At 38.7% G+C, this 23,369-nt stretch overlaps 1 protein-coding gene across 6 annotated transcripts in view; it reads left to right on the top strand.

Moving 5' to 3' along the window:
* Nucleotides 1-23,369, top strand: part of nav2a (neuron navigator 2a) — a 327,423-nt gene that overhangs the window by 174,758 nt on the left and 129,296 nt on the right. For all 6 annotated transcript variants that reach the window (XM_051923293.1, XM_051923294.1, XM_051923292.1 and 3 more), the window contains one exon: nt 15,572-15,691. In XM_051923293.1, the coding sequence (XP_051779253.1) occupies nt 15,572-15,691 (120 nt within the window). The remainder of the gene's footprint in view (nt 1-15,571; nt 15,692-23,369) is intronic.

The raw sequence follows: 23,369 nt of genomic DNA, 5'->3' as shown, positions 1-23,369 counted from the left end.
TAAATTAAATGGTAAGAAACAGAGCAAGATTGCAAAGTGAATGAATGTCTTCCTTCTGCACAAGAATACCCACAAAGTTTGGGTGCTGCCTCTCGTAAACCCACAGATTGCCAGTGGTATCCTGCAACCCATAGTAAATTCCACTCCTTAGCAACCAGTTGGCAACAAAGTGCTTCTTTTCAAAGCATTCATTAGAGTTTGGGCTGATTCTCTCGGCTGTCTCCAGCTGAGTCTAAATATATACATGTGAAAATGTTTCCTGTATTGATAGGTTGATATAATGTGAACCCTGTATGGTGGGAATTGGGCAAATCTGTTTATAGCTCAGGCTGGCACATCGATGTAGTGGTTAGTGCTTCTACTTCACATCTTCCAGACAGTGGGTTTAAATTTCAGCCTGGTCCCTATATATATGAAGTCTACACATTCATTGGGTACTCCTGGAGACATGGAGGTTAAGTTCATGCTCGGAGTCCGTGAGTGTACCCTACGATAAACAGGCACGTTTGCTACCTTCAGCCTAATGCTGCTGGGATAAAGTCAAACTCCCATGGCATTTTATTTGAATAAGAGATTGGACATTTAAGAAATGAATGGTTTCTTAATCAGTGGTTAATTCTTGGTCAGTACTGAGCTTCTTATTTGAGGTGACTGCTTATTGTCCTGGTACTTCATTAACTCTGTAAATGTAATATTTGTAATGTGGCATTGGCCTTGATGTTTTTTTTTTGCTGTTCCTAAGAAATGTAGTAAATTGTATAAAAGAAATTTATTTCCATAGCTTCCTCTATAATGTGCATTTTCTGAGCTCTCTGTCTATCTCAGTAATTATCAACAGCACTGGATACCTTGCTTTACAGACTCTTTTCTATCTATTCCCCATTGTTTGCATTTTTTAACTGCTTGGAAAGAAGCATGAGCAAAATATCAGTATTCAAGTACTTGGTTTGTTGTAAATGTACAGACTAAGTGCAGAAACAGATAAGCAAAATATGCAGCACAACATTAATGGCTGGGCAGCTGCTTGGTAGGCACAAGGCTGAAGGCACAATCCAGAAATGTGAGTCAGTGTCTGATCTTTAGTAAATCTTTAGATCTGCATGTGTCGGGCATCTTTGACAATGCAAAGTTACAAAGCAAGCGCTCTGTTCACTATATCAAATGAGAAGTTCGAAATCAATTACAATATATATCTATAGCCGTTTTAAACCATCGACCGCATCTTGACACTGAGGGTTCTCATGGAGTGCAAACGCCGAATATCATCAGAGTTTCTTTGCAGCCTTTGTCGATTTTCGCAAGGCATTCGGCTCAGTTGATCGAGCTGCCTTGTGGGACATCCTGAGGATTCATGGGATCCCCTCGAGGTTACTGGATATTATGGCCGACCTGTACACTGGTACTGTGAGTGCTGTGCGGAGTGGAGGCAAGACCGCTGTGTTTTTCCCAGTTGATTCTGGGGTTCGTCAGGGGTGTGTTCTTGCTCCTACTCTGTTCAATGCTTGTATGGACTGGGTATTGGGCAAGGTCGTGGGGTCCAGCGGCTGTGGGGCATCTGTTGGTAAAGAAAGGATCATGGATCTTGACTTTGCTGACGATGCTGTGATCTTCGCGGAGTCAATGGAGGCTCTGATCGGGGCGCTCGAGAGACTGAGTGAGGAGTCTGAGTGTCTGGGCTTGCGAGTGTCCTGGATAAAAACCAAGATCCAGGCCTTTAATAACCTCTTGGGCACAGCCATCAGCAGTGTGTCTGTTTGTGGAGAGAGTGTTGACCTTGTTGAGAGTGTTGCTTACCTTGGCAGTGACATTCATGTCTCTGGTGACTCTTCCTATGAAGTCAGTAGACGGATTGGGAGAGCATGGGGGGATCATGAGGTCGCTGTGAAGGGGTGTGTGGCACTCCCGATATCTATGCAAAAGGACGAAGGTCCAAGTCTTTAGAGTCCTGGTGCTTCCTGTCTTGCTATATGGTTGCGAGACATGGACGCTATCCAGTGACCTGACACGAAGACTGGACTTCTTTGGTACTGTGTCTCTCCGGAAAATCCTTGGGTACTGTTGGTTTGACTTTGTGTCGAATGAGCTGTTGCTCATGGAGTCCCAAATGAGGCACATTACCTGCATTGTGAGGGAGCGTCAGTTATGGCACTACGGCCATGTGGAGCGTTTCCCCAAGGGTGATCCAGCTCATAAGATCCTCATTGTTGGGGACCTGAGTGGCTGGACCAGACCAAGGGGTCGCCCACGTAATACCTGGCTGCGGCAGATAGAGGGCCGTTTCCAGAGGGTGGGACTGGACCGCGTGTCTGCCTGGGGGGGTTGCAAACCGGGATCCCGAGTTGTTTCATTGTGCATGCTCCCCAACTTGACTTGACTTGTTTTAAATTGAAACTGAAACCCTAACATATACACTTAATGCCCACAAATTGTAGATTTGTCAGCACAGAAGTTTATTTTGTAGTTGCTTAAACATTTAAATAGTATATTTTGATTTGTTTATATATAAAGTCCTACCAAGTAATAGCAGTAATTATCTGACACATTTTTGCATGCTTTGAAACTGGTTCATCTAGTGGCAGTTTTTGCTATCCCTGTGGCTGAATACTTTACAAGGTAGCATCTTGTTTTTCTTGTACTACACATGCTTTAAAAAGTTGTCATGTACAGCACTTGGTCGACTGTTGTTTTCTGAAACAATTCAGCAACATTCCACTTATATTGCCTTGCAGTTAAGAAATTCTTTGTAACCTGGTCAAGAGAAAAATAAATGCTATTTATTTTTTCTGTGTTCCTAAATAATTAAACTTCATGAGGAGACAAGATTTTTAACAAGATAAAAATTAAATTTGCTTATGCATCTTTTTTCTCTTCTTCAAGAAGTCTGCTATACTTTCAAGTCAGCCTGACCATTTTGTTCCTTTTCATTCACTCTTCCAATAAGTACATTATTAAAGAAAGAATCTTTGTAAGCCATACTTTCACTCTGACTGGGGTTTCAGCATACTATTACAACCAACGTTTTGTGTTTGTAGACTTGTTCTTACCCAACATTCCCCCTGAGCAAAATGTCTTTGTCCTCTAGATAACCTGTTAGTTTAACCCCAGCATGTCTCCAGTTCTCTCTTAAAATGAAACCTGCCCACCAGACTTTCAGACTTAGAGACTTTGACTCGAATATATCACAAAAAAACAAATCTATTACAGAGCTTTACTGTTTCTCTTTTGCAAATATGCAGTGACCATTATTGTTTTATGCAGGGTTAGTAACACATTTCTGCAAAAGTCACCTACCTCCACCCTGAGGCCTCATGCCTTGACTTGCAGTATAAAACAGCACAGACCTGCCAAGTCATTTCAGAGACTACTCAAGGCATCCTTGCTTCAGGCTTGCTCACAGCTAACAAGTAATTGAGGTTTGCCTTCGAGGCCAGCTGTTGCTCAGTTTAGTGACAGGACTGGAGGGAGAGGGAGAGAGAGAGGAGAGAGAGAGAGAGAGAGAGATACAGAGGGTTCATTGGTACACACTATGCATTCCTGCACTTGTTCAGTCATGGTGTTGAGCTGGAGCAAGTCTTCGAAATGGTTAACTTAACAAAGTGGAGCTGTAGACAAAAGAGAAGAATACGGCAGGACTCCCTCCGAGGAATATCAGCTGCTTTGCATCTGTTCTGTCTATCTTAGAGCTGAGAGGTGCAAATCATGCTGATCATTCCCACACTTATTTTCATTGCATTCTGAAGACTCAGATATACTGTACAATACTGTACTTTGCATATTTTCTTCTTCTTATGGAATTAGACTGGTTTAGCAAAATGTACAATGCAACCAGGTAGGTAGTGTGTTGTTGTTGTTGTTGTTGTTATAACATTATTTTTTAAAATGGAAGCTCCTTGTAATGTGTAACTTTCAAGTAATCTGTTTTATTGTTATCATCTGCATGTAGTCTTTTTGCATATATTAGAAAAAAAACACGCAATTTTCTTTTACTATTTTTCACAATGTTAATATTTTTGTAAGTGGAAATTATTTTTAGGCTGTTGTTTGGAAAGTGTTTTGGAATGTTCATGTTTTTTTCCGTGTTTTTATATTTTTTTTTGAATTTGTGCTCAAATTCTATCTATCTATCTATCTATCTATCTATCTATCTATCTATCTATCTATCTATCTATCTATCTATCTATCATACTGTGGTTCACCCAGTGTGTATGTAATATGTGTTTGTTCATGTATATTTCTAAAGTACTGTATGTATGCATATGTGTGTGTATATATCCGGTATACCATACATGTAATATACACACACACACACATAATTTTAAGAGATTCCCCAAAAGGGATATAAATGTGCAATATGTTTGTAGTAAATGTAAAATATATTAAAACATTTGGCAAACAGAATGATGCGTAAACCTGCTAGTTTTAAACAATTATTGCAAATACATAAATTGGACATTTCATAGTGAAAGTACAATATAAAATGTGTTGCAATGCACATTATAATTATAGTGATACCATTTAGAAGTAACTTTTATTTTCTGAATTAATGCTCTAAAATGCTGGGGGACATTGTATTTTTTTTCACCTGCAGTGAATCTCTGCCTTAAAGAAAAATGTCTTAGACATGAAAAGGCAGAGTACACCTCTGTTAAGTATTCCTGTCTAAGTGCTGCGTCAGAGTTTTGATAGATAATTTTTTCTTCTTTGTGTGCCAGTCTTACTCTTGCTCAGAACTGAAAAGTAGTTTGTTTTCTTTAGACTATTTTGTAGTCAATAACAACTCAAATTATGAATCAAAGTGTGTTTTAATGATTAGTTATAGGTTACAGTACTTTCCTGGGATGCTGTTCTGCTCTTAATTTTGTTTGGTTGTCACAGCATATGTTCCTGGGTTTAAGTTGTAGTTGGAGGAATGAAAAGAATAGACAAATGTTTTTAATTTTTGTTTACAATTCTGAAGATAGCACCGAAGTTCATCTTTAGCTAGGGAATTGAGTTTTTCAGTCATTCTGTATTTTAACAGAGGATCATCAAGGCAAGTTTTATGAACAGTAATGATCAGTTCTACAAGTAGCTACTGTATACACTGCATAAGGGAGTTCAGCAAAGCGTTACTAACATTAAAACTTGGAAAAATTAGTTTTACAGTAGGTTATAATAAGTACACTCACATTTAAAATTAAACAAAAATTAATAAGGATAACTGTGATAAGAAACATCCCTGCCTGGATAATTTCCAATTTCCGGAAAACAAGTAATGCAAAATGAGAATTTAGAAAATGGAAGTATGGGTGAGAACGAATACTGTTTTTATTGTTGGAGCCATATGTACAGTATATTCGGGCATCTGCAGGTTAAGTGTTTTACATAATACAATATGTTTAAAATCAGAGGGGCACATAGTTATTTCTTCATCTTTCCTCTCCAGGACTTGAATTTCCTCAACATCATTACAGACTGAAGTCATAGTCTGTCTTTTCTGCCTCAGATTTTTGTTTTTAGGGTTGACTTTAATAAATTCAGATATTCAACATCATTAATACAGTCCTCATCAAAGAGGGGAAATCAGCCAAACACATGCCCAGAGGGCACTTAATACATAACTGAGTACTGTATTTAGTTGCAATTTCAATAAAAGCACTCCACCTTGTTTGCCTCTAGAATGTATATATTTTTTATAGAAGAACATTCAGATTCATTCAGCTTAGACTGATTGATAGCTGTAAATAGTGAGTTAGTAATTGCACATACAAACATGTCCTGCAGTGAACTGACACCTCAACCAAACTTGTGTTCTGACCCACACTAGATGTTGAGTGATTTCTGCCCTACCCAAGGTCAGTGACTGCCTTGCACAATAATACAACTGGGTCACGTTCTTCCTGTAACTCTGTAAATTAATTTGTGTTGAGAAAATGCAAGTGTGAACAGACATTGTAAGAAAACACAATTTGTCAGTGGCACACTACTGTGAGTCTAATTTTTAAATGCATATTGAATCTTTCTTCAAATTATGATCCATTTGGAGTGTTGTTTTGCTCCCTCCTTGATATGCCTCTCATGTGCTGACATACAGTTTACTAGGTACACCTTGCTAGTACTGGGTTGGACCCCAGAACTGCCTTTAAAACTGCCATAATTCTTCATGGCATAGATTCAATAAGGTGCTAGAAAACTTTCTCAGGGATTTTGGTCCATATTGACATGATAGCATTACACAGTTGCTGCAGATCTGTGGGCTGCACATCCATGATGAGAATCTTTCGTTCCACCACATCCCAAAGGTGCTCTACTGGATTGAGATCTGGTGACTGTGGAGGCCATTTGAGTACAGTGAACTCATTGTCATGTTCAAGAAATCAGTTTGAGATGATTTGAGCTTTGTGACTTGACACGTTATCTTGCTGGAAGTAGCCATCAAAAGATGAGTACACTGCGGTCACAAAGGGATGGGCATCTCAGGTAGGCTGTGGCATTTAAACAATGCTCAGTGGTACTAAGGGGCCCAAAGTGTGCCAAGAAAATATCCCCCACACCACTACACCACCACCAGTCTGAATAATTGATTCAAGGCAGAACGGATCCATGCATTCATGTTGGTGATGCCAAATTCTGACCATACCATCTGAATGTCGCTGCAGAAATTGAGACTCATCAGACCAGACAATGTTTTTCCAATCTTCTGTTATACAATTTTGGTGAGCCCATACAAACTGTAGCCTCAGTTACCTGTTCTTAGCTTACAGGAGTGGCACCCAGTATACTGCTGTGTGGCTTTAAAATTCTCTTATTTTTACAGCATACAGCACTTTGCAATTAAAACCTAGAATGCTCATCATTCAGAATAACAGATGCTATCACCGAACAATATAAAGTTTTCAGACATGGTGTTTCACCAAGGGCTGCTTGACCTCATCCAGAGCCAGACTTGTTTTGCTATTCTGCTATAAAGGAACTTATTGCTCATTCTGAGTAGAAAAACTAGTATTCAGCACTTTTAACAGATCTTTATTTAAGTGAAAATGCATTGACTTTTGTGGGTTGACTTGTCACTCTTCAGTGTTTGATTTTCAATTAGATCTTCAGCTTTGTTTTTCTTAAACTGTCACTCCTGATGTCTGTTTCCAGCTACTGTATTTTCCTTTTCTTTCTGAATACACCACCATGGCTTACCAGCTAAGGAACAGGAGTTAGTGAACTCGTTTTAGACTTAATAATTAAAAGCAGCTTCCCAGCTCCCTCAAGCAAAGCTGTTTTTATTGTCAACATAAGTAAGGTCAAGTATTTGGGGTGGGTGACAGCACTAGGAGCAGTTGCTTATATATGATCCCATCCCTCCTTTTTGTCTGGTTTGAAAAGGAGCAGCTTTCTGGTGAAGTGTTATTCAACAGCCTCGTTAAATAGAGGAGAAATTAATGTACCTCTTCAAATATATTTAAAAGAGTAAGCAGACAAACTTTTTTTTTGCTTTACAAAGATCATCTGAAAATTCTTTTTGTGAATGACATTAGACACAAATATCCAAGAATTTCAACACAGGGCTGTTTAAAAGTCTTGCAAGATCACATTTTGAGTCGGGGTGGGAACAGAACCTGTGACCTCCATGTCTGAAATCAATCTCTGCTGCCACTGAGCCCAGTGCCTCCTGGACCTTTCTATTTTCTTTTATGCATCTTCACTCAGATAACCACTTCAAGGCGGAGAGGATTACAGGCTTACACAAATATGATAGCTGATTATGAGTGCTTATGTTTACAGTTACTTGCTTTCCTTTGGTGAGAAATAAAAAGGATGATGATCAGGTAACATTTGAATATTTCTTGGTATGTTGGGTCAAGTATGAATGGTAGTTGCACAAAAAATTCTGCAAATGTGGTAGCTTTTACATTTGGCCTGCTTATGATGCAAAACCTTGCAACATCATTTACATTAAAAACTTTGTGTTAAGACAAAAAAATTACACACGCCAGGTTGGTACGTATTAAATTAACCATTGTGCAAAGATTCACAAAGAAGACAAAAATACAGGTAGACGTACAGTAGGAACAGCAACTGCATTGGGTAAAGACTACTTGCTTCCTCATTCCAATGCAGCCTCTTCTAACACTGCTCACTCAGCAGTCCTTGGCCCTTTGGACTGTGAAGGATGACAGCATATTTAAACTGTAGGAAAGCAGTATGCATTCTAAATATGGTATGTTTAAAGGAACACGAAATAAAACACTTTTAATTTTGTGAAAGAGGGCACATTCAAGAATATTTAGCCTTTACTAAATTACTTTTTTTAAGGCAAAGAACACTGAAGCCTTAGTAATGAGTACTGTATCACTAAAATGTCTTGTACATTTCTTCACACGTTATCTTTGAAGTGTTACCTTATATGACATGTATGTTTTGGTGTAAATAATTACTGTTGCATTATTGGTACTGAGTGTTTAATCTGGAGTATGGTAGCGAGGAAGCTGGCGCCAATCCCAGCAAGCATAGCAGCAAGGCAGGAACAATTCTTGGGAAAGGGTGATGGTCTATCGTAGGATGAACACACAGACACACACACACACACACACGCACGCACACACACACACACTAGGGCCAATTTAGTATTGCCAGTCCACTTAACCTTCATGTTTTTAAGCTATAGGTGGAAACGAGCACCCAGAGAAAACAAACGCAAACTCCATGCATGAAGGACCTGGGAAGTGGGCCTCAGTCACCTTGTTGCAAAGCAGCAGCGCTCATAATGCACTCATAATGCACTATCCTAACACAATTAATGAGTCACATAGTGCTGTTCAACGAGGTGTGGCCAATGGGACAAGCCACCTGTTTTGATTGATTGGGTCCGTACGGGAACTGAAGATCCATTTTGATATGTTTTGGTCCAGTTTAGTGTTACTTTAGCAGACAGGCTGGTCTGAGAAACTTATTTCAGTAAGATCTAATGAGCTAGGTTAAGATTCTGGGGCAGCTTGTTGATCTTTATTTGCTTTGATTTCTCAGATTCTGTATTTCTGTGGCATTAAGATTAGTTTGGGAAATTTCTGCATGGATTTATAGCCCTAGATCGGCACTTTGCTATAATCGCATATCGCTAATTTATACTAAAGACAAACCTCAATATTCTTCTTTATTTAGCAGCAGTAAGCTGTGGCCTAGTTTCTCCTACCATCTGTGCTTGGATAAGACAAATCATGCTTTAGAAATCTAGGGTAAAATCTTGTAATTCAGGACCTCTTTTGTAGGTTTTTATGGACCTTTCTTTGAGCTTAATTTGTGAGGTTTTCTGAAAATCATTTGTAAGGTGACATGGCATTTATTGGCAATGCCTCATAGATCTAAGTGTCATTGTGTCAATGTGGAGTTTCTCCACAAAGTCCTGTTTCCTCATTTCCTCCAATATCCCAGCTATGTTCAGTATATATATATATATATATATATATATATATATATATATAAATACAGTAATCCCTCCTCCATCGCGGGGGTTGCGTTCCAGAGTCACCCGCGAAATAGGAAAATCCGCGAAGTAGAAACCATATGTTTATATGGTTATTTTTAGAATGTCATGCTTGGGTCACAGATTTGCGCAGAAACACAGGAGGTTGTAGAGAGACAGGAACGTTATTCAAACACTGCAAACAAAGATTTGTCTCTTTTTCAAAAGTTTAAACTGTGCTCCATGACAAGACAGAGATGACAGTTCTGTCTCACAATTAAAAGAATGCAAACATATCTTCCTTTTCAAAGGAGTGCAAAGCAAGCAGTCAAAAAAAAAAATCAATACGGCTTTTTGGCTTTTAAGTATGCGAAGCACCGCCGGTACAAAGCTGTTGAAGGCGGCAGCTCACACCCCCTCTGTCAGGAGCAGGAAGAGAGAGAGAGATAGCGAGAGACAGATAAAAAAAATCAATACGTGCCCTTTGAGCTTTTAAGTATGCAAGCTCCGTGCAGCCTGTCCTTCAGGAAGCAGCTGCACACAGCCCCCCTGCTCACACCCCCCTACGTCAGCGCAAGAGAGAGAGAGAGAGAGAGAGAAAGAGAGAAAGTAAGCTGGATAGTTTCTCAGCCATCTGCCAATAGCGTCCCTTGTATGAAATCAACTGGGCAAACCAACTGAGGAAGCATGTACCAGAAATTAAAAGACCTATTGTCCGCAGAAACCCGCGAAGCAGCGAAAAATCTGTGATATATATTTAAATATGCTTACATATAAAATCCGCGATGGAGTGAAGCCGCGAAAGGCGAAGCGCGATATAGCGAGGGATCACTGTATATATATATATATATACAGTGGAACCTCGGTTCACGAACGTCTCGGCACACGTACAACTCGGTTTACGACCAAAAAGTTCGCCAAACTTTTGCCTCGGTTCACGACCAAACACTCGGTATACGAACAAGCCAGGTTCCCTTTCGGTTTGTTGATGTTCATTCTCTCCCTGTGCATTTCCTGTGCAGCGAGCGAGAGAGAGCACTCGCGCGCACACGCGCACACACACACACACACACAGAGAGGCAGCGCAAGAGACAGAGGGCTGTACACACACACACACACAGGAGCACGCGCGAGAGAGGCGTGTGCGCACACACACAGGAGCGCTCTAGACAGACACACTGTGAGCTGCAAAGCTGATCGCACCCCCAGAGAATACAGACGCCCCTGGGAAAACCCCTAAGAAACATGGACAGACTACCTTCACATTCCTCCTTTCCCTTCTTGCCGGCTCTGTCGCGTAATATGCCTCTCGTGCGGTGCTCCGCCTTCTTAAAAAGCCTGCACGGGCTTCTTTCAGTTTGTTAAATTGGTTGCTTGCTTCTCCTTCTTTCTCTCTCAGACAATCTGTGCTCCTGGCGGAGCTGTCATCTCTGACTTGTCATGGAGCACGTTTAAACTGTTGAAAAGAGACAAATGTTTGTTTGCAGTGCTTTGAATAAAGTTCCTTTTTTTCTACAACCTCCTGTGTCTCTGTGCAAATCTGTGACCCAAGCGTGACAACACACACAGGCGCTCCAGGCGAGAAGGGTATTGCTGCAGACCGGAGACTTTATGGGCGGATCTGAAGGCGGGATAACTGTAAATGAAAGTGGATAGTATTGGCTAATTCAGAATTTCAACAAATGAGATTGTTGTTAAAGTATGACAATCAAAAACTCACTCAACGTTTGAAGTTGTCTATCAAGTGTAACTTCCACCAATCTTTTCAGTTAGTGATCCCTACCGCTTTGAGGTTCCGCCTCATAGAGTTTCTTTTGAAATAGCCTTGCTCTGTACTAAGCAACGAAACGCTGTTAAAGAAAAGAAGACAAAGCAGCAGCGAAGAAACTCTATTAGACCAAAGAAGAAGCGACGAAACGAATTGTTTGTTATTTCTGACAATGGAAATTAAAACGTATGAAATTTGCAATTGCTAAGTTTTCTTCGTGTTTTTCAAATAACTTTTTGTTTCTTTGTTGTGATTGTACGTTTGTATAAATATTAATATATATATTGTATTCACGTTTGTATTAATAATCATTTTCGCTGTAGTAATTGATGCATTGATTTTCGGGGTTTCTTTGAATTCAGCCCTCTGTAGGTTCGTCATTTTCATTTCCAACAAACGATGTGCCATCCTTTTGTTCCTAACACATCAGTCCATAACAGTAGAGACAGCCAGCAAGATTTTTTTTCCCATTAAGATCTCATGTGCTTTCAAAGTGTTCCTTTAATTTTTTAATATACTATATATATATAATACATACTATTGAAAACTACATTGATGTAAACCAGATTTTCAGTATAAACCAATGAGAAACGACAATATAAAAATGCCTTACCAGAAATATCATTGCCAAAATAAATTTCCAGCTGTTCAGATTGAATTATTTAATGGCTATGACTTGACAGACTCAGTGTAGTGTGTGCTAAATGACCAGTTAAGTGGAGTCGTTTACAGCTGTACAGGTGGTTATGTCAGGGCCATACTGGAGTATACAGACTCGGTGTGCTCTTAATATGCTGTTTGCTTGTATACTCATATAGGATTATGTCCAGCTCAAATATCTGTCATCTCTATCTTGTTACCAGTCGTGATGCTGATGCACATCAGTGCCTGCTGTACAGTTGGACTCCAGACCTCCTCCAATCTCAGAGACCCTAAAGACAGGCTGACGTGTTCAGCACACCAGTAGGACCTGATGGAGTCAAATGGTGGATAAATGAGATATGAACTACAAACATCTGTCATGTTTTAATCTCTAAATGTAACTTTTGCATAAGTCATATGTATTATAATAAACACATATTTGATGATCTTAAAAAGGTATTTAAAATCCAAAAGTAATAAAGGTCCAATTAAGTCAAATAATTGAATACCCTGATTAACAGGTGCACAGTCACAAAAACTGCAAAATTATTACTCTTTTAAAGGCATAATATTTGCTCTTCACAGATCGTTTAACATAGTAAACTTCATTGTAAAAATAATAATTGAAAGGGGACTATTAGCACTATGACAACTGTGTTTCTTGCATTTAACATTGATAACATAGAGACAGCCAATGGATTCTTTGAAGTCACAATTTTATTGCCAGCTTTCTTAACGTTTTATATTCCCTGACACCTGAACGTGAGAGTGTCAAGTATGTGATTTGTAATAATCTGTAATCATAATACAGCTAAAAAACAAACTTAAATACGTGATTCACAGGCAAGAAACTCACTAGAGCTGCTGGTATATTGAGAACAGACAAGAAGACAGAAGAATATTTGACTGACATCAGCAAACAAAGAACAGATGGTGATCTGCAGGCAAAAAGGGGCTACAATGGAATATTAGGAACTCTGACAGTTTATTCAACGTTTAAAATTGTAATACGTTTACAGCCTTTAAGGTCTTTAAGGTGACCCGTTAAATGTTGGCGGCTATTTCATTTGGACATTCGAGTAAACACCAACAGTCAAACATTTGTTTTAATCTGACTGACTTAATCAAGTAGAGCCCACACTTAAGTCCACGTCAATCCATTAAAATTAGGCGGACACAAATTTGTATTGTTATGTTCATTTAAATTTTCTTCAGAAGTTGTTCAGTAACGATAAATATCTCATATGCAAACTTTTATTATTATTTTTTCAGAAAGGCTACTTCATAAATGACCGTGGTAAAAATACACTGCAGTCTTAATAATGCACTCGACAAAGTGCTATAGTGTTAAGATATTGACATTAGTAGACTATCGTCGGAGAGGTATTTTATGAATACTGTATACACTCCGTCTCTTACAGTCACTTTATCTTTACCGTCCACCTTTAGAAATTATGTTACACGTCCACCTTTAGAAATTACACCCACCTTTCTTTTTACGTATCCAAAAGGCATTTGGCTAAAGTGGTCGATGAATGACAAATAACACCGATTGGTTGATTTGTTGAATAAAACGGTGATTGACCGCGACGTTTAAATTTGCGATTGGCTGATCAGTGACTGACGTGCGCAAATTTAATATATGATTGGCTGAAGTCGAAAATGATATTAACGCCCATTTTACTCCGGTCTGCAGCAATATCTACTTGCTCCAGGCTCGCAAAAGAGAGACGCACGCACACACAGGCGGGGGAGAGAGAGGCGCGCGCACACACACAGGAGCGCGCTAGAGAGACGCACGCACGCACGCACGCACACACACACACACACACACACACACACACACACACGGGGGGGGGACTGAGGAGCGCGCTAGAGAGATACACACAGGCGCTCCAGGCTCGCAAAAGAGAGACGCACGCACACACACACAGAGCGATTGAGGGACGCATAAGTTAGAGAAGGCTTGTTTTTGTTTTCAGTTCTGTTTTCAGTGATCGGTTCGTAGCCTGCATTGTTGCAATGTTACTTTTCTTGGTGGTTTATTAAATTACGGATTTTTCAAATGTTCCTTTTTTCCCCTGTGCTTAAAACTCATTAAAAAAAGTGTTTTTAGCGAGCGGTTCCTAGCACTATAGCACAAACTATTGCAGTGTTAGTTTTCTCTGTTGTTCAAGGTTTTCTCAGTGTTATTCAATGTTTTTACATTTAGTTTACCATTACGCTGTGCATTCTATGGTATAATTAACTATATTTGTGCTTAAAAACTAAAAAAATGTATATATTTACATACAGTTTCTACGGTCTGGAACGGATTAATTGTATTTACATACAATCCTATGGGAGAAATTGCTTCGGTTCACGACCAACTCGGTTTACGACCAGAGTTTTGGAACGAATTATGGTCGTGAACCGAGGTTCCACTGTATATATATATATATATATATATATATATATATATAAAATGCTCCAGCCGCTCCAAACACACCAGACATGGGCACAAGTGTTGCACAGCACACATTTATTTTAGTGTGGGAAACTTTACCCAAGTTCCCCACACCTGCAGCACAGTACTCATCCATAGTATGCACGCAGCACACTACAACCCTTGGCTTCACTTCTCTTCTTCCTCTCCTCCACACAAGCATTGTCCTCACCCTCCCGACTCTGGCTCCTGGAATGAAGGCGGGCAGCTCCTTTTATGCTATACCTTGGAGTTGGCTTGTTAGCGAGATCATGAAGACTTCCCAGGTGTGGCAGTAACCTGACAAAAGAGGGCTCTGTTGCTCCTGCAGCACCTCTTGGCGGCATCCCCGGAACCCAGCAGGGCTGAGCCGACAAATACCAAGTCCCTTATAGCCCTGTGTGAATCCAAGGAGCCATTGTGCCCCAGGGGGGCTGCCAAATAGCAGCTCGGGAGAGGTAACGCCCTTCATAAGCCATCTCCCCACTGTCCTTCCAGTACGGAGGTGTCCCCAGCCAGATAATGGCACCGGCCACCATCCATCATAATATATATGTATATAAGCCTTAACAACTTCCACAATCCTTTCCCACCACATCCTTAATCCTTACAGTTAGTTTATTTCTTTAATATGGTTTTATTTTTATGTTGTAAACTATGCTTTCTACTTATGATTGGCCCATATTTTTTCAAAGAATAAACTCTGCTCCAAAATCTGCTACTATATACTGTAGTTGATGTTCTAGTCCACAGTTACTAAACACCTTCTATTCAATTGAATTCCAAAAAATACATTAAATCTAAAGTTTTTCTTTTCAATAAGTATAAATATAGTTCAGTTAATTGCACATTGCCCTCTGCAAGTACAGTAAATGTGTGCATGTAAGAAATCGAAGCTTTGTGGTGTTACTGTTGAACTGTTGTAAATGGAAGTAGATTAATGTCCGTTTATTCTTTTCTTTTATTTTGGTCTTGTCTTTTTCTTCACAAAGGCTGTCTGTCATGTGATCCAGCATCCTTGTAATCAGAGCTCTTCTCTGCTAGGGGCTGTGAACTACTGGCCTAATATGACCCCAGCTAGATTAAAAAAGAAAGAAAACAAAAAGCTCATTTTTTAAAGTGTCCCCCTAGCCCTTGATATTTTAATCTCTGAAGTTCATTGTAATACTGAGAACATATATTGTAAACTGCATGTTATTATTATATTTAGTTTATTTTAACTTTTTTCTGCATCATGTTCTATGTCTTTGTTTTTATGCTACAGTTACATGACAGATGGTGGCTTGGGTCTCTACACACGTCGCCTTAACAGACTGCCTGAAGGGATCACAGCAGTACGAGAGACCCTCCAACGCAATGCTTCAGGAGTCGGAGATGCTGACAGGTATGTTAAACTGGTTTGGTTTGAAGCTGGCCTATTGTACACTGGTGTGTGGCTAAACTAAAATGGGTTCTGTTCTTTCAGTTGGTCATCGATGAATAATGGCTGTAAGAGAGAATGACTGAGCTTGTGTGGTTCTGATGTGTACCAAACACTGATTGTCTGATTGCTATTGAGGCGTTTTGTTATAATGTCAAGTCAGTACCTCATTACAGCCAAATCTCTGTGTAGGATTTCAGGAGACAATTTAGAGTTTCAGTCCTTGGATCTTAAATGAAATGATAGTTCATTGATGCCAAAATTGGAGTTGCTGAAATCCACCCACTGCACATGACCAATATATTCTTTCCTAATTGTTTGGCAGCACAATTGTATATGTAACACCGATGTAATCTCTCTGTCCTATTGGTTTTCTGGTGGCACATTTTGATGATTGTTTCCACGGCACTACTCAAGTTCACATCAGAATCTTCTTCGCTCCCTTAGTATGTTATAGTCGATAGCTATGTGAAAATCCATCCATCCATCCAGTTTCCAACCCGCTGAATCCGAACACAGGGTCATGGGGGTCTGCTGGAGCCAATCCCAGCCAACACAGGGCACAAGGCAGGAACCAATCCCAGGCAGAGTGCCAACCCACCGCAGGACACACACAAACACACCCACACACCAAGCACACACTAGGGCCAATTTAGAATCACCAATCCACCTAACCTGCATGTCTTTGGACTGTGGGGGGAAACCGGAGCGCCCAGAGGAAACCCATGCAGACACGGGGAGAACATGCAGACTCCACACAGGGAGGACCCGGGAAGCGAACCCAGATCCCCAGGTCTCCCAACTGCGAGGCAGCAGCACTACCCACTGCGCCACCGTGCCGCCCGCTATGTGAAAATGGCAACATAGAAAAAGACAGAAATATATTTCTTCAAGGTGAACATTATAAGTTAATGTGTGTTGATGTGGAACATTTTAAATATTAAACAAACAAATTACAATGTCAACAGGATTCCTCAGTGTTCTTTGCTGACTGGCCATATTTATTATATTACTGTGCCTGAAATTAATTTTATTTATAGGTTTTTTGAACTCATAAATGCTATTTATAATTGTTTGCTAAAATACTGTTCTACCCTTTTAACGTATTGGTAGTAAAAAGGATGCTCATGTTCAAGAAGAATCTATACATTTAATTTGGTCGTGCTTCAGACAAATTGGCTAATCTCCTTATGATAGAATAGAGTGCAAAAAAGATTATATACAGTAGCTTAACAGACTGATCAATTACAAGCACGGTTCACTTTTTATTTCTGTCTAGATATTAAAAACTGAAATATCGAAGTACCTTTCCTGGCAGGTAATCATGTTGTCACTTTATCATAATGAATGAAAGGCCTGTAGGGTGTCCCTTTTGTGTGCCATTTTAATGATTGATTTATACCATACAATATAAATCTGAGGTGGGGGCCTTTTCTATTCCACTGGATATCATGTATTCAGTTTTTCTTTGAAAATTAAGTGGATGGATCAGCTGTGCCCTGGCTATGGTGCATCTCCCGGATATGGATATGAAGTTCTTTTAACTCCTTCAGTAAATAAAAGGTGACACCTTCTTTGTAAATGCTATAATAAAAGGTTTTGCATTTCAAATTGCCTGCAGGTAGACACATCTTCCCCATTTATTTTCTCTTTTAATAGCTGAATATGGAGTACCATCTTATTGTTGCAGGACACTGGCCTTTCTCACTCACTCCAGCATGATAAGAAACATCAATAGTGATCTGTAAAGTTTAACAAAAACTGTGTCCATTGGAATGTAAAGCAGTTGGGTAACTTATTTGCGGGAGACCTCATTAACCAGTGCTCCTTGCAAGTTAAGATATGCGCATTGCCTAAGTTAGCATAAAACAGAGACGTTACAAGGTACATTTCCCCCGAAGCAATGATAGTAGAATGCAGGAGCCAGAGTAATTTAATAGCATGGAGAAAGGTTAATAGAGACGGTGCTCTGAACAGCTGAGCTCGCTTGTCAGTTCGGCCTGCACATCTGGATTTTTGTGTTGAAGATAAATAGTTGTTCATTGAAGTTGGACTTAACTGGTAAGAATTGGGGGCTGAGGAGACAATGGTTTATTTATAAGCTGCTGCCAAACATGAGCTGAAATAAATGTGATCCCATTCTTGTATTTATTCCTGAGATGAAATGTCTTATATGTTGGAATAGCATGAATGGTGATTAAAGAAAAAGAAAGTAGTCCAACCAATTTTTCAGCCTTGTCTCTTTGTGAACTAGTGAAGAATTGTCTCTACAATCCAAAGTATCATTAAAATAGGTTCACAAAGAAATTTGGACTATATATAATATTAATACATTTAGATTAAAGTATAGCAATTAATATAAATATGGATAGTTTACAAGTTCCAATTTCAAATAAAGAATTTTATTTGTTTTGGTAGCAGCTCAAATGGATGACCGTATTGGAAAGAGATGGATTCAAAAAATACATTAATATCCTGCCATAAGCTTACTATTTTTTGAAATATTATAAAACTTTAGACCTTACAAATTAAGCTTTAGATTTTCTGGCCATCTCTTCCTCAATTTATCAAAATTCACTATTATTTTCTAAGGCTTTGTTACTGAGTTGTATACCATCTTTTAGGGAGAAAAGATTCTAGAGATTTCATTGTAATCAAAACAAATGGATGTGTTTTATGAAGGTACTCTGGAAGTGAAGTATCTAAGTTCAGTTTCTGACACTTCATTTTCTTCCTTGTTATCTTCTTTCCCATTTGATGTTCATTAGGAAGTGTTTCTTTACACAAAGAACCATAGACACATGGAATAAGCTACTAAGTAGTGTGGTAGACAGTAAGACTTTGGGACTTTCAAAACTCGACTTGATGTTTTTTGAGAAGAATTAAGTAGATAGGACTGGCGAGCTTTGTTGGGCTCATCTAGATTGTTCTAATATTCTAATGTACTCTCCTAAAAACATAAACTACCTTGCACAGTGCTGCGTTATGTGTTTGCTTTTTATGATAATCTGCCAAAAATTATGCATAGTGTAGACTATTTTCAGAGTCTCTGTATTTGACAAGAATATATAATAATAAACATCAAAGTAGAACTGATAATCTGATAATAATAATAATAAGAAGAAGAAGCATTATTACTATTGTTGTTGTTGTTCTTCTTCTTATTATTATTATATTGATAATAAGGTAACTGATAGTAATGTTGGGAAAATACTTTATCACGTTAAAAAATACTTGAACAGCAGAGAGGTAAAAGTGATTATACTAACCATTACAAGTCACTGCAATAGACAGACCATTATCAAAATATTTGAAAATTTGAGTCATTAATCATATTTTAATTATTCTGCTGGTTTCTGTTTAACTTATTAAACAAAAGTACATTTAAATAATGACTTTAAATGGATAAAATTTGATTTATGTTTCGTCCATCCATTTGTCCGTGTTTCAACCTATTTAATCCATTTCAGGGTCCTAGGTGCTGAAGCCTGTCCTGCCAGTGTCAAGCCCAAGTCATAAACAAACCTCAGAAAGAGTGCCAGCAGTACATCACAGGGCACACTCCTGCACATTCTGCTATAAATGACACAATTTAGAATACTGCATTCTTAAGTTACTTTTTGCAGGGTCGCTAATTATCCTAAAATGCACTTTTTGTATTTGGAAGGAAAAACAGAGTACAAGGAGAAAATCTCAGCTGGCACAGGACGAAGGTATGGCACAAATGGCATATAGATGGTGCCTAGACTCTAAAATTGTAATATACCAGTGATGACTGGGCACCTCTGTGCCAATCTACCTAAGATTATCATAAACCCTAATTGTAGACATATCTAGATTATTATTTTTTTTATAAAAGTACAAAAATATTTGGAAGTTTGTTTGTTTAACTTAGGATTGCAGGTTGCGTGACAAGTCAGCAGGGTGTAAAGTATGACCCAGTCAGGGATCTTTGAACTCAAGGTTAAGTCAATGAAAAAAAAGGTGACCTTATTTAATGGGAAAATCCTTGAATCGGCAAATGTTGTTTTGTTTCAAAGGTGTGTCATTTAGCCTTTCTTCACATTTTCTGTTCTTGAAAGAGTGTTTGCTAACATATACCTGTGATGGAGTTGGGGGCGTCTTAATGGTTTAGCTATTAAACCACTATGCACAAAGTACTATGAGTCTTTTTTATGTAGAAAATAACTTTTTACATAATGTGCATTTTTGTTTGGCCAAAGTACACATATTATACCATCATTGTTTGATTCGAACTGTGACAAACATGGAGTTGTTCCTTCAACTGTGGAAGAAGAAAATCCTGGCAGTGTGTTGTGCAAGGAATGATAAAGCTTTGGGGGTTTGAAGTCTAGTAGATGATTCCTTATCCAAAATTTTAAGTACTGTAGATAAAATATATCTGTTGTCAAGAAGAATAATGTTAGTGTCAATTTCAGTTAATAACTTAGCTCTATGTCTTAAACCTGCTCTCATCTGAGTTTTTACATTATTTTCTATTCAAAAATATCTTTTTCTTTCTCTATATTGTCAGCTCATGCTCCCAGCCTCTCTCATTTTTTTATGCTGTTTGAATCTCTTGAAGTAGAACAATTATTCTTACTGTCATTTCACTTAACTGAAATTGGTCACGCTTTATGCCCACTGTTACTGGAAGAAGATCAGCTGTGTCTCTCAACTTCTCATTGGAAATGGCAGTTTTATCAAGGAGGTTAGTTGATCAACTGGGAATCCATCCATTTTCTGAGCCTTCCTAATCCAATTACAGAGAGTAGCATCCTGTCCTTGCAGGATTTAGTGCATACAACCCTGAATGAGAGTCCATCACACAGCACTCATGCACAGACTCAAGCCCCCCAATTAAAGCCACTATTCACTTAACTTTGTCTTTGATGTGTGGGAGAAAACATGGACCACTACAGATAAGGAGAGTATGCGGACTCCATATGTAAAGTGACTGGAATGAAGTCCACTCACCTGTGACACCATGGTGTGTTTGACGTGGTATATTTGCAAATAATTTATATTACATTTGACTGCTTCAAAGTGTGATTAGTTAAAAGGTATTCAAGGTGTTAGATAGTACAGGTTATCTTCTAATCTGGCAGTTTGTCACAGAATTGTGAAGTTATTGATAGGTGAAAGAAGTCAATAGACATTTTGTTTCTTTACTTTTGTAAAAATGGCATTGGATTTATATATTAGAGTAGGTGAGAGAATGAGCAGGTGTTGGAGTAGATTAAGATATAAGGAACCATTGCTCAAGAATTTAATGTTATAGCCAAAAGAAAGATTTTCAGCTTCTGTTCTGTTCACTTGTTTACCTACTGATTGACAGGCCTAACTAATATTTCTGAATTTTAGGCTTCACTGGTATACAGGAGCACATAGCATGGTTCAACTTATAAGATCCTTCAGTGAAATTACATACAAGTGATTATTTAATTAAATCAGATCTACCAATTGATCAGAATTCTCATGAAATTTAAACAGTTTTTTTTCTCATACTCAAGCATCAAGTTGCATTCCCTTGATTGTTACAGAAAAATAAAGTGACTGGAGGGAAAAAAAATATTGCATGATCTGAATTTGGCAGTCCCTTGGTAGACCTGTGTATGGCTTGGCCTTCATTCGCAGGATAAAATTGACGTAGCTGTTGGTGACAATGAACATAAGCATGAATGATAAGTGGGTGCAATCCTATTCAACTTTAAGCAATAGCGAAAAAGACGTAAACAATAAGCAAAAATGACGTAATCATAAACATTTTCAGAAGCATTGAAACTCCAGTGTCAGCAGCATGGAGGAGTGCCCTGCTTTTTCACCTTTTTCCACTGATAAATAACATATGACGCCCCAGATGTGCTCCAGGTGCTCCATGATGATCTTCCGGCAGCACTTCCTGGTGTGGCAGAAGTGCTGCAGTCCATGGCTCTGAAACCATCCAGGCACCCCCTGGCGGTGGCCACGGACCCCTGATGCAATCCAGGGGTACTGCCCTTTTTGCGCTCCAGGGAAGATATTGCCGCTCTCCCGGTCCTTCCCTTCTCCAGGAATCCCAGTGGGGCAAGGTCTCTGGTCGTCTTAGGATATGGTGTATTAGGATATTAATAATTTATTACATTTATATAGCACTTTTCTCAGTACTCAAAGCAGTATCCACACAGGGAGGAACTGGGAAGCGAACCCACAATCTTCCACAGTCTCAAAGCAGCAGCACTACCACTGCGCCACTACTAGGTTCTCACATTGTTACAGCAATCTTTTATTTTACTTCCCCTCTAAGCACATACAGTAGGTGTTATTTTGCATAGTCATGTAACAAAGTGATCTATAGGTGGAAGGTCTAATAGTGCTGTTACTAATGAGAACATATGACTTATTTAAAGGTACTTCCTAAACATACACATTCCAGTATGTGTGCCATCCATTTCACTACTGCTTTATCACTTTTCAAGGACACTGCTCCACTTATTGGTAGAATAATCTTTCCAAAGTCCTAAAATAGACACAGCCGTGAGGAGGGCTTAACAGTTTTCTATTAAAGAAAACGACTTCCCTTTTAAGAGTCAGTTTAAGTTTCCAATAGTTAACATTTCAAAATTAACAAACTTACTTTTGTGAATCTGAAATCTTTTCAAGTTAGCCAATGACTTATAATGTACCTTACTATATGATTAACATGCATCAATGCATTGTGTCTTATGTAAGGTTAAAATGACATTTCAAAGTCTACAGCATTGTGAATGACTGCTCCCACCCCACCCACGGTCTCTTTGTCCCACTCCCATTTTGCAAGAGGTTCTGTAGCATCCAAACCAGTTCTGACAGGTTCTGCCACAGCTTCTATCCATTGGCAGTTCACACACCAAACTCCGTGCTGCCCTCTCCACTCAGGTCTACTCTTAATAGTTTATTTTTATAGAGTACATTTGTTACATTTGCTACTACAATTGTTTTTATTATTAGTTGTTGCTATTCTTTATGTATTACTATCTACCTGAAATCATTTCTATACTCATTTACCTATTACTTATTTATATATTTGTTTATTTATTTATCTATATATAGTATTGTATAGTTCATCACTCATCTTACACTAGTCCTGTGTTTATGTTGCACCGCAGTCCTGGGGAGCGTTATAATGTCCCATTGTATTATGGAAGTGTATGGATGATATGACAATAAAACTACATGACTTGACTTCAATTGATTTCTCTTACTGGTCCTAGCAATTGTAAGCATTTTTATTCAGACATAAGCAGTTGTGGACGATCTGGGAAATTATCAAGTTTTGTTTTCAGGGATATTCATATCTTTCTTTCTTCTTAATTGCCCTTGACCCAGTGACTTACTACATAAATCCTGGCAAAGCCTACATATTTTTTAAAGGTCACTGGTATATAAAGGCTTTCGGCAGGCAGCAAATTCAGATTTTAATAAGGATTTAAGTTCTTTTGAATAGGACATGATAGCTGGCATAACTGTATCTGGATACAAAAACTAGTGTCACTTGTGTATTATCAATAGGTCAGCACCTAAAAACATCTTGTAAGTGACTGTCCCGTTTATAGAACCAGACTGTCAATGAAATATTCCAGAAAAGTCCAACGCAGCTTTTGTAAAATAAGAGATAACATAG

Source organism: Erpetoichthys calabaricus, chromosome 2 (genome assembly GCF_900747795.2).
Source record: "Erpetoichthys calabaricus chromosome 2, fErpCal1.3, whole genome shotgun sequence".
In the NCBI taxonomy this organism is placed as follows: Eukaryota; Metazoa; Chordata; class Cladistia; order Polypteriformes; family Polypteridae; genus Erpetoichthys; species Erpetoichthys calabaricus.
The sequence above is the reverse complement of the archived record's forward strand: the minus strand, read 5'-3'. Positions and strand labels throughout refer to the sequence as shown.